This window comes from Zonotrichia leucophrys, chromosome 4, assembly GCF_028769735.1.
Source record: "Zonotrichia leucophrys gambelii isolate GWCS_2022_RI chromosome 4, RI_Zleu_2.0, whole genome shotgun sequence".
Taxonomy (NCBI): domain Eukaryota; kingdom Metazoa; phylum Chordata; class Aves; order Passeriformes; family Passerellidae; genus Zonotrichia; species Zonotrichia leucophrys.
Genome location: NC_088173.1, coordinates 25,415,570 through 25,427,256, shown reverse-complemented (window position 1 = coordinate 25,427,256; position 11,687 = coordinate 25,415,570). Strand labels below are relative to the sequence as shown.

The 11,687-nt window shown below is 39.6% G+C and overlaps 1 protein-coding gene across 3 annotated transcripts in view; it reads right to left on the bottom strand.

Moving 5' to 3' along the window:
- Positions 1-1,634: 1,634 nt before the first annotated feature.
- Positions 1,635-11,687, bottom strand: part of SH3D19 (SH3 domain containing 19) — an 81,999-nt gene continuing 71,946 nt past the window's right edge. For all 3 annotated transcript variants that reach the window (XM_064710869.1, XM_064710867.1, XM_064710868.1), the window contains 7 exons: positions 11,435-11,565; positions 9,049-9,107; positions 7,242-7,429; positions 6,923-6,975; positions 6,236-6,422; positions 5,532-5,629; positions 1,635-4,250 (listed from right to left, as the gene is read on the bottom strand). In XM_064710869.1, the coding sequence (XP_064566939.1) occupies positions 4,134-4,250; positions 5,532-5,629; positions 6,236-6,422; positions 6,923-6,975; positions 7,242-7,429; positions 9,049-9,107; positions 11,435-11,565 (833 nt within the window). In that variant the 3' untranslated portion in view covers positions 1,635-4,133. The remainder of the gene's footprint in view (positions 4,251-5,531; positions 5,630-6,235; positions 6,423-6,922; positions 6,976-7,241; positions 7,430-9,048; positions 9,108-11,434; positions 11,566-11,687) is intronic.

The following is an 11,687-nucleotide window of genomic DNA, read 5'->3' as shown; positions in this document are numbered from 1 at the left end:
CTGTATGTGTGCATTGGTGAGGAGTGCTTCACAGAGTACAGGGAAGGCAGAAATTGCACAGGGAAACCTGTGTCAGAATTTTTTGTCAGTTGGTATTACTGGGAAGTTTTATCCAGATGACTTGCTTCAGAATAATATGCATATGTTTAAATTTCTTGGTAATTGAATACAACCTCTCATGGGATGGGTGTGGTCTGTGGTGGTCAGAAGGTGTTTGAAGGTGTTAAGGTTGTAACTGTGAGGATGGAAGCAGTGTTAGTTAATTGAGCATTACAGAAATCCAGAATGTGTTCGAGCAGTGGAGCTGGGTGTTGGATTTTAACCTGTCAGAACTGAGGGATGACTGTTGGAAGACCCGTGGAACTTCAGGGGAAAAGATTCTGTAAAGAGGCAATGGTGTGTGTTTTAAAAACAAAGCACTTAAATGTTTTGCTGAGTAATTTTGTTTTCTGTTATCTAACAGCATTTTTGATTCTTGTTCAACTTACATTGGCTTATAAGTGAAGGAGTGTTTTTTTTCTGGCTAAAATGAGTTTGTGCGCTATTGATGTGTTTGTTTAGGCCAACAAACCTAAAGTTAGTCCTGTTAAATTGTTGGTAAGTTAGTGATTTAAAACCTGAGAGCAAAACCTGGAATTCACTGAGATTAGTGGCTCTTGCAATTGGTTGTCACAGAGCTTAGGACGAGAAATAAAGGAAAACAGTGAAAATATTACTGTTCCAACAAAGCTATTAAAGAAAAGGAGAGGGGTTCTGCTACCCATTAAGGCTGTACTGTTCCCTGCCAGGGATTTTCACATTTTCCTAGGCAAAATGAGAAGAATGCTTTTGAACTTACTTCAGAACGCTGCAGGTGATGTGACTTTGTCTTGTGATTCCAAGTTAGAGTTTTAATATGTTCTGGTTTTTCTACTTTGTATACTGGAAGGAAGAGCAGTGAGTGCTCAACACTCAGAACCTTGGAACAGGGGGAAGGAATCACGTTGCTTTGCTCTTTCCATCTGTACTGCTGAGGCAGGTGTCACCTGCCTCCAGGAATCCCAGACAGCCACATTTTTAAAACCATAGGTTTTATTTGTTACTTGCATATCTAAGGACTGTTACCAAAAGGTTAGTCGGAGAGGACTGGGGGAAAGAACAAGAACTTGGGCTTTTTCAGGCTTTTAAATGTATTGTTAGGAACAGTGCATTGCCATGCAGGCATTCTGGGTACATGCAGGCTTTGTAATGTGATTTCAGGTGGGGCAAAAGCAGGAAGGAAGATACTGTGAGTCATCCTCTGTGTTCTCTCATCAAACACCAGCTGAAAAATCATGGAGTACGAAAGCAGCATTCAGCAGAGCACACCTAAATTATGTGCAGGATCAGCCTGTGTCATCTTCACAATGTTCTCACAGTGAGAAACACAGTGGGTGTGATGCCCTATGGTAGCAGGTAGAAAAATGTGATAGGTTCTGCAGGTGGTGAGTGTGAGGCATACCCAAGTGCAAAGGATAACCTGTTAAAATCATCCACAATCTGAAGGGTTTGGACTGCTTGTCTGGGGGTGGGTGTTACTTTGAAGAATGAGATCTCTCAAACTGTCAAGTGGAAAGCTCTGCCTTCCACAGCATAATACAATTAAAATGCCATCATGACTTAATTATAAAAATTTTATTGGTTAAATACATTCTTAATTTACAGAGGTACCATAACAAACTTACTTGACTTAACAAAGGTTTATTTAGGACACTGTTCATTGTACACAGAACAAAGATATCTTCCTGAAGATATTTCTAGAGGATGGGTCAAACAAAATATTTTGGTAAGTGAGGCTTTTATTCTAATGCATGGAGATATAGCAGGATTTCAAGGTTACAGCTGGAATTTGCTACTACATTGCAGTTAAGATTTGCACTCCACCTCAGTCTCGGCTTTTTTGTACACCTTAGGAATCCTCTGTTGTGGTCTGTATGCAGTCTTACGGTGGTGTTGGGCACTGTCTTAGGAGAATCCTGCCCTGTACAAGCCGAGCATCTCCCTTGCTGCAGCGTCACACGGACGCGTTTCAGCTGCCTGCAGCCACACGAGCAGCCCTTAGATGGCACTCGGTGCTCTGAGTAAAGGCCTTGCTGCTACTCCTGCCCTGCCCCAGGGGGAGGAGGAGATCACATACAGCAGAGTGGTCTTGGCAATGAACAGGCACTGACTCTGAACATTCAGTGAAGTTACAAAAACAACTGGTTAAGACACAGTTATAAAAATGGGAAAGAGGAAATTGAAAAAAAAATATAAAAAAATCAGTTCTACTTTTGAGACTTGTATCAAAACCTTAGAAAACTGCCAGACAAACAGTAAGTAAACATCATACACTTCAGCCTTATCTGCCAACCACACTGGTGTGGTGTGTCTTTGAAGGACCTGGCAATTCCTTGGATTTCTTTAGGACATGACTGTTGTTTTTGGAATAAACAATCTTTAGAATCTCCTAACAGGAAAACTTGGGAGAGTGAGAAGGATTGTCTTTGGCTGTGGACTGCCACATGATTATTCCCCAAGAGTTCTGGATAGACTTGCTGGGGCTGCTGAGTAACAGCTGTAGCCATTGTTGCATTTCCAGCCTTCCAGAACAGCACATAACAGTATTTTGCTTATGTTAATCCCTATTGGAAGTAGAAGTCCAGCTCCTCAGCTCATTAAAACTTTGTGTGATTATCATGCCCCAGTTGTGTGAGGGGGTACTGGTGTAGTTTAAACACAGAGCAGCACACAAAGCGGGGCTGACTCTGTCTGTGCAGGTTGTGTGGCCTGGCAGTGACTGCTGGGTGAATGGTGCTGAGGCGCTCAGGCTCGCTCCTGGTGAGCTCCAGTCTGCCATGGGACTGGATGCCCATTCCTTGCTGTTACAAAAAGGGACTGACTACCAGAAGTTCCTATAATGTGAAACTACCTCAATCACATCCTTCTTAGCTGGTCAGTCCAGCTACACTGCTGCTCTGTAGCAAGTGCCTTGGTGAGAGCTGCTTGGAGTAACCTCTTGCCAGGCATGTTTTCCTTAAGGCCTCCACAGGCAGTTTATAAGGATGCTCAGTGTATTTGGTATGTGGCAACAAACTGGAAACTAATCCCACGTCTGCTGAAAACTAAACCCAAGGCTCTATAATATCCTTCATGTTAAGGATAGGAATAGTGTTGCTGAAGTATGTTCCAGTGCTTCAGTGACAAATAAAATGCAGACTGGGTGAACACTGGCTTTCCACTTCCATGAGGGGAGTGGAGGGGCAAATAGTTGGAATAGTGCAGCTACTCCATGGCTGGGATCTGAGAAAGCTCCATAGACACTGTCTGTCACTAACTTCAGCTGGAAAAAAGGGAATGATGGTGCTCTAAGAACAGTGGACAGTAGGAGAAAACTAAACCTGTACTTGCAAAGTATTTTGGGGAAAAGTGAGGAAGGTCTAAGATGATTCGTACTGATTTAAACAGAATTCATTAAGAGGCAAAATACTTAAAAATCTTACTTTTGTGATCTTGCTGTATGAGCAGCTTGGGCTAAGAACAGAAGGATACTATACAAGGATTTATTTCTCCATTTCCCCTCTTACCAGTATTAGATTCGATACCTTTCTACTATGAAATACCAGTCATTTTTCTTATCCTCTAAGTCATAAAACAAGTGGATTCTACTGCTAATGTGGAACTCAAGCAGTAATGAAACCTGAATATCAAACTTCATCTACATACTGAGTGCTGTAATTACATATTAAAACAATTTAAAAAGTTTGGATCTTAAGAAGTTCAAAGAAGGCCAAAGCAGCTTATGTTATGCAGACTTTGTGCATGATAAATATAATACCAGAGAGTAAACATACTAGAATGCTATATAAGTTAAAATGGTGTTGCACCACAGTACTTCCCTAGTTGGAAATGGCCAAAAAGCCTGCTTGTTTTGCTCTCTGAGCATTCATGAAACATGATAACATACACTGTCACAAAAGACTCAAATTTTCTTATCTGACTTCAAGATACTACTATGACTGTCTAGAAAAAGTAGTGCAAAACATTGATAATCAACACTCGTTGATGTCTTTGCTGTGCCTTTAGGGTAGAAAACATTCTCTCCCACACGCAGGGAGTAGTAGAAAGGCAACACTTCATGGTGTTTTTAAAATCTGAACAAAGTTCCTGGGAAATATCCCAGACTTTCCTAGTATCTCTCCACTCATCCAGTCCTCGTCTACAGATTCCAGCTCTGTTATCATGTCACCTGCCTGTAAGAGAAGGAGCACTGTGAGTCAGTACAGCTTACTGTGCAGCCTTACTGAGCAATGCTAATGCATGCAGAGCTGATCCTCTTTAGAAACAACTAATATCAATCAAAGAGAAGAGGGGTAAGATGTGGCCAGTCTCTTCTGTTGGTTACATCTGCTGAAGCTTCTCTTAGGCTAAATACTTGTCTATGCTGAGAAACCACCACCTTTGGAGGGACAGAAGAGCACTGCTGGATAACTTCTCACATTGCTTTGCCTCTCCAGGTATGGTAAGAGCTGGCTCATGGGGCCCCTGCTTTAGTGCTTATTTGTGTGTGTTTCTGGGCTTTGGTTTCTTAAAACACTGGAAAGATTTTTTTTTTTTTCATTTAATCCCAGTATTTTCTAGTATTTGGAAACTTTCCCAAAAAAAAGGAAAAGCAATCTAAAAGCTCAGTATGGCCATTTAAATGGCAGGTCCTGTGTTTGGTACTGGTTCTTGTTCTCACTGTCCCATGCCACACCCTTCATCTGAAGTACTGGCCTTTCTTTCAGTACCTCTATTCCCCTTTTCTGCTTTAAAGGATCATCTATCCTTTCAGCATTGCAAGCTGCTAATAGTGAAACTATTTTGCTGGTTTTAGAAGAGAATATACTGTGTTGCAGCTCCTGTGAAAGTCTACTGCTTCTCAGATACTTGCTTTTGAGAACATGGTTACCTAAATCATGACTTTGCATACCAAGGGCACTCTGTTTCTTGTTCATGCTTAATATGATCTGGGCATCCAGCATGTATTAAATTTTTCCCCTTGTTCCCACGGCAACTCTGAATTGTGTTGCCAGTTCAAGATGCTGCTGTACTAGGTTTCCCTCAGAGGCCTGGCTGCTGTCCTGTTTGCACTCTCACCATTGCCTCCTACTCAGAGTTTTCTTCCTAGTCCAAAGAGAGGCTCTCTTGACCATATCAACCAATCAGGAACTGAATGTACTGCAAAATAAGGTTTGTTTATCTTGTCATGTTAACTAGATCAGAGAAGTCGGGAATTCTGCAACTCCTGAGCTCCTTCCAGTGTTTTAATGAAGATTTTTGTTGATAGATAACAGGAGTGATAAGGGAAAAATGTTTTTTGGAGAGACCACTTATCAAATGTGTTAATATCTATGCATATTAATATCTATGTTAATATCTATGTGCTTCATCCTTCTTGTCTAAAGCCTACATTCAAAGGGAATGAACCTTATTTTTAGCACTCCTTAGGAGCATGAGACCTCTTGAAAAATTGGTCTAAGAGAGGTACTTACTTTGAAGGAAAGCTCATCTTCATTTTCTCCATGAAAATCATAAAGAGCTTTGGCTTTTCCTTTCTTCCCTCCTCCAGGCTGTGCCAGCTCTACCCTGGCTACAGAACATGGACAAGAGAAGTTAACTTGCATGGGAGTAAAATAAATCTCTGTTTCTGGAGAAGTTTCCTGTCATTCTCTTGTTTTCTCCCCACTATTGTGCTACAGGTTGTCCAAATGTTATTGCTACTGCTGTACAAAATTCCCTGTCCCACTGGAATAAAAACTCTACTGCCACCAGTCCATTTTATAGTATTACACAGGCTCACAGTTCTGCTTCTAAGCAGACTAAATTTAAAACTCACTTAACTTGAACTTCCCAATGGTGATACATAATAAATGCTGACTTTGCCTCTTTCTGCTCTAAGATGAAGCAGCATCAATACTCCTGAATTACTCCTTAAAGGTGGCTCAGTGTCTCTGTTTTGCCTGTCCCCAAACCACACTGGAAAACATCCCAGAGTCTGTGTAACCTCACAGATTACTTACTGACTAGAACATTATATTGCCATTATTGGAGTGATTGGTTCAAAACTTATGTTTAGCTTTAGAATACTGAAGACTCTGGTGGTGTGTGACTTGCTGATGCCATTATGTTCTCCCACAGCTGTCATGACTGGCACAAGCCAGTGAATAATGAATTGCCAGCTATAGAAGCACTGTACCTGTGCAGGTCTGAACAAAAACTGCTGGGAAAATCCCTTCCTTTCCATTCAGTCTTCCTCTATACCACTCCAAATCGACTTGTTCCAGTATCTGGATGCAGTCTCCCTTTCTGAAGGATAGATCATCTTTGGTTTCTGCTGTAAAATCATGAAGCGCTTCACACCACTCCAGTGAGCGTCTGTTGCTCTGTTCAAGTTAACACAAGAGCTGCATTAATTTTAGAAGTGTGAATGGAGCCCAAAAAACTGATGGATGCTGCTGAAAGCAGCTGTACAGCACATGGCTGTCCTGACACCCTCCCAATACAAAAGTGCTGCTGCAGATGTAGACCAGAATGGCATTTGAGCAATTAACACCACAGAATTTCATCTAGGCTCAGCCACATTCCTTTTTATCTCTGGCGGCAGGGGAAAGGATTAATAAATTCAAAATTAGATCACTGCAGTAATACTTAAAATAGAGCTAACAAGAATTTCCTTCAGCACAAAGGATAAAAATTTACCAATGTTAATTTGTCAGAAGCTCTGAATTCAGTCAGCTCAGGCCTTGTGTCAGAACTGAGGTGTGACAATGCAGCATTGTGTGTTGTGGGAGTGGTGTCACATTCTGCAGTTACTCCCACATTATAATAGAGTCTCTGTAAATCTATACATAAATTCTGGCCCTCACCTATACAGTTTTATTACCTGAGGAAGGGAAGACAAAACCTCCACCTTATTCTTCAGTGCTGTTTCTGTACCTATGTAAGTAAAGCACAATTTAAGAACAGGAGCAGTGTCTATTCAGGATGTTACTAATGACAGAGATTTTAGATATTTGAAGTAATTATTAAGAGTAGCTTCTTAAGAAGTCCTACTGTTAATTTTGACAGATTTTTTTATCAATCTTCCCTCTTTTTACCTATTTTCTGCAATCACTGTCCTTCTGGAATTTTCTCCTATATGCTGCCTTTTTGCATTAAGTACAAAACCATGCTCTTGAAGACTTTTGCAAACATATTCATACCTGTTCCAGGCAGGTCTTCAATTACTTCCACAAAGTTCAAGGGGAAAATTCCAGACGTGCCTCTGAGCTCTCCTTTGGCCCACTCTTCATTTACATATTCTTTCAGGATAATAGTTTCACCTTCTGAAAAACTGAGCTCATCTTTCTGATCTCCAATGTATTCAAATCGTGCTACACACCTTGGACCTCTGCACAAACAAAAGAGAAATTTATTTTGCTTCTTTATTATTACTGTCTACTTAATAATATGACAGCATTGTGTGCAATATATGGATTGATATTTTAATTAAAATGATTAAAAATGCACTGAAGATAGGACAGGTGGAAAATTGGGGGCCTGCCCTGGTTCTAATCTCTGCTTTCTGAGGAGAATGAGTACAGAGTCTGGAGAAGCCAGATGCAATTTCTGCATCCCAATTGCTGGCTGTTACAGTATTTTGCAAAAGACCCTATTTCCCTTCCAAGTAACAATAAACCCCCTTGTTTCTCAGTCACCTGTCCAATTTCATATCTTTGCTTATATCCAAGCAAGTGTCCTGATACACTTTTGTTAAGAGTTTGATTATTTTTTGAGCTAGCATCCCATTTAGATGCACTCAAACGTGGGTGGGGGTGAGTGCTGTGTATTTGTCCCAAATACATGGAGGTTTCATAGGAAGAAGCTAGGTTTTATCTACTTTAAAATACTTAATTCTATAAAATCCATCCCTATAATCTTATAGGGAAAAAAGCTTATCTATCAAAGAAAAAAACTTCAATGCATCTGATAAGTTTTATATATTTTGGTACAGTACTGAAAAAAAATCCTAATTATTTTCCCCCCTGACTTAAATTGATTTCATTATTTAAGACCTAATAAATTAATATAAATAATAAATTTATATTATTATAAATTAAATTTAAGAAATTAACCTAAGAAAATTTTTGGTCAATCAGAAATGCCATGCTGGAAAAAAGCAGTAATAGGCTTTAATTCTTTCTATATATTCATAGCACACAGAAAAGGTAAGCAGCTTGATTCCCACCCCTGTCCCCCACCAAGTATCTTTGCAAAGGTGTTTCTTTCAGGACAGAGCTAGAACTTTCTGTTTCTTTCTTAGCTGCAGAAGCAACTTTTTAAAATAAAGTTTTTTTCCTGACAAACCAAGCTTCATCTAAAGAACAACTGAATGATCCCACTGACACTAGTTGCTCCTGCCTCTGCATGAATTTGCTTTAATTCCTGGAATGAATAATTACGAAATCCAATAAACATCACTGAGAAATGAGTAACATGAAAAATCATTTCTTGCCCACAAATAGTACAAGTTTGAAAATCAGCAATGAAAGTGCTGGCAATTCATTTGATAATTTGGAGGGAACTTTGGATTTACCCATACATCAGCATACCTTAAGGACAGACAGATTTCTCTGCCTAAAGTACCTCTATATTCTGTCCCTTTGGACCTTGTTCTTTCCCATGAGTAGGAGCCCTACCATGTTCCATTTTGTGAGGACAATGGAAGAAAGCAGCAAGGTCAGGAGCAGAGAGAGGTGTACAATGCTGCTGAAGTTAATTAGATTGGTTCATGGTTTCTGGAACCAGTTTTCATGAAAGGAGGGTTTTAGGCTTTTTAAAACTAAATATGAGTCTTTATAAAACATCATAAACATTCAGATTTTTAAAACATATAATTTAATTTTTACAATGTATTTTAGTGAATAAATTGTTAACCTCAGTGCAGAGAGCCTCTGTTTCAAAGTTAATAATTCTTTTTCATTCCTTGTAAATCAACATGAGAAAGCAAATAAGATTCATCTGACTCACTTGATACATCGTGATGAAGAGGGTATTTTTTTCTTGTTGGCTTCTTCTGGAACATCAATCTAATAAGACAATAAAATAAATTGTATCTTCCATTACAAGCTCATGGCAACTAACCACAATAAACTTGAAACTGGTAAAAATAATCTGTTTTTCAGATGTGTGACACTCTGTAATCCCTGGCATGCTCTGATATATGATCACATTAATGTAAATTTATGCCTGTTTTCTCATTTTTTAATCTTATGCAAACAAGGAGCAATATTTAATGTTTTGTTTAATGAAGCTGGTTTATTGTTTCTACTTGTAGCATAACTGATTGACAGAATACGTGACTAGATGCTACCACATGTTGTTGAATTTAGATCCCAATTCTCAACTGGTAATTGCTCTCAATTATTTACTAGCACAGTACACCACAATAGACAAAACTACTGTTTACACTTATCCCTTCTGTGCTTTGGTAGCCAACTGCTCTCCAAATAAACCACATCTCACAAATCTCCCTTGAATTACAGAAATACAACTTTAAAAATCAATACATCAGTTTATCAAACACCCAACATTCAAGTCCTTTCTCACAGGAGGATTTCAACTGTATTTTTGGTGTGACATGAAGGATGATCTGTGAGATGCACAGGTCCAGGAGCTGAGAGGCCCTGGTGAAGAGCTTTGGGTTGCAGCTCACTATTATACAGCCAGCTCCCATGAAACCAACAGGAATGTTCCATAGGTTGTGTGAGGCACTGGAGGAAATCACAATGCCTTTTAGGACAAATAATCTCTGCATTGCTCTTGCTGAAGGAGCTGGTATCTGTGGTGCTCTGAAGGTTCTATGGGTAGCCAAAACTATGTATTATTGTTAAGTGTCTAGATCCAAACTACTACCCAGCTTAATATTGTAAAACACATTGCAGTGTATTGTATGGAGACCTTGTATCAAGATGAAATCTGACATGAATTAACAGGAGAATTCACTCAAGTAAATTAGCTTCATGTACTGTCCTCTTTTTTCTTTTTAAAAAAAAATAAATTCTCAAACAAAAGATTTTTGCCCTCAAAGGATAAGCATCTTCTACAACTAAAATAGAAATGCATTTTCCCTAGCTTTTATGAAGTTGTATCTGTCTGTATCAATGCTGAATTCAACTCCAACTACTCACTCCACTGCTTTAACATAAAATCTTTTCTTCGTTAGCTATCAGTAGAAGCAAGAGCTTTTAAATGGAACTGTTGGTCTGTGTAGAAACAGCCAATCAATTTAGCTAACAAATCTTTCTTGTGAAAGTGAATCAAGCATGGTTCCATTACTACTAACTATGAATTTAGTTTTGATTCTTCAGCACTTTGCAGATCTTAAAATTTTTCTCCAATACCACCATTACAAACTAAACAGACACCCTCTCCTCTCTGATGTCCACCAAATCCTTGCTATTGCCCATGCAGCAGCAGGGCTCACTCTGCCAGCTGTGCTGGCCCAGGAAATGCTGCCACAGACACCTCCTGCACCTTGCACGGTGCAAGCCATGCACCTTCCCAGCATTCTGGTGTCACTCTGCATTCCTCCATGTCCACATGGCAGGTGTGGACAGCCCAATGCCCTTCCCACTGTCACAAAATGGATTCAGTGTCAGGCTCAGGCTTGCAATAGGTTTAACCCAGCATTTGACTGCAGGGAACCATACTGTACCCCTTTAAATGAATTACCATTGGGCTCCAACAGAGCACCTGCCTCTTGCCTTCCACTCACTGTCAAGTGTCACATTGAGCAACAGGATTGCTTTAAGCTGCTCATTTGCAACAACACAATCTCCCTGCACTGTGCCAGCACAACCATTTGTGCAGCCACTTAGAAAACCACTTAGGCAAATTGATCCTGTTGCAAAAAACAGTATTCTAGGAAGAAAAAAAACCCAACATGGTTTCAAATTGCTACTGTGACCTAGTTTGTTACATGGCTAAAAAAGTGGTGATTCCAGCAAAGTTCAAGGGATGAGAAAATGACAGAAGATGGGGAACTGGGAGGAGGCACAAAAATCAACCATCTTATACCAAGTATTGATTCTGACATGCACCTGTCAAAAACTAATCTGCTTTGAGGACCCTGAGAAACTATGCATGTTTCCAAAGAGAATCTGGTAAGGGCAATGATTTTCTCACTTGGCTTTAAATTGACAGCAAATTATTCCCCATAACACAAGCTGGTTGTGCCAAATCAAGCATCCTTCTAATACCACACAAACAAGCTGATGAATCTCCTGTGCTGCCAGTGGGATAAGAGATTATCTAAACACATTATGGAGTTAAACACACAGGAGCCTTAGCAAAATAGAACCAGAAAACAAATGCAACAGGATGCTATGTAGCAATGTATACAAAGCCTACATACAACCACTTTAACAAAGTTGGCAGGAAATATCCCTGTGCGATTCCCACATTTTCCTCTGTACCACTCAGTATCAATTTTCTCCAAAAGACAAACAGTGTCCCCAGAATGAAGGTCCAAGTCATCAGCATGCTCTGTAAGACAATATCATTTCAGTTAAGAGTACTTGTCACATTCACTGATTTTCTCTAAGTAAAACCTCCTTAAAACAAATACCACAGAAAAAAACAGAATCAGCTTTTAAAAAGTCTTAATT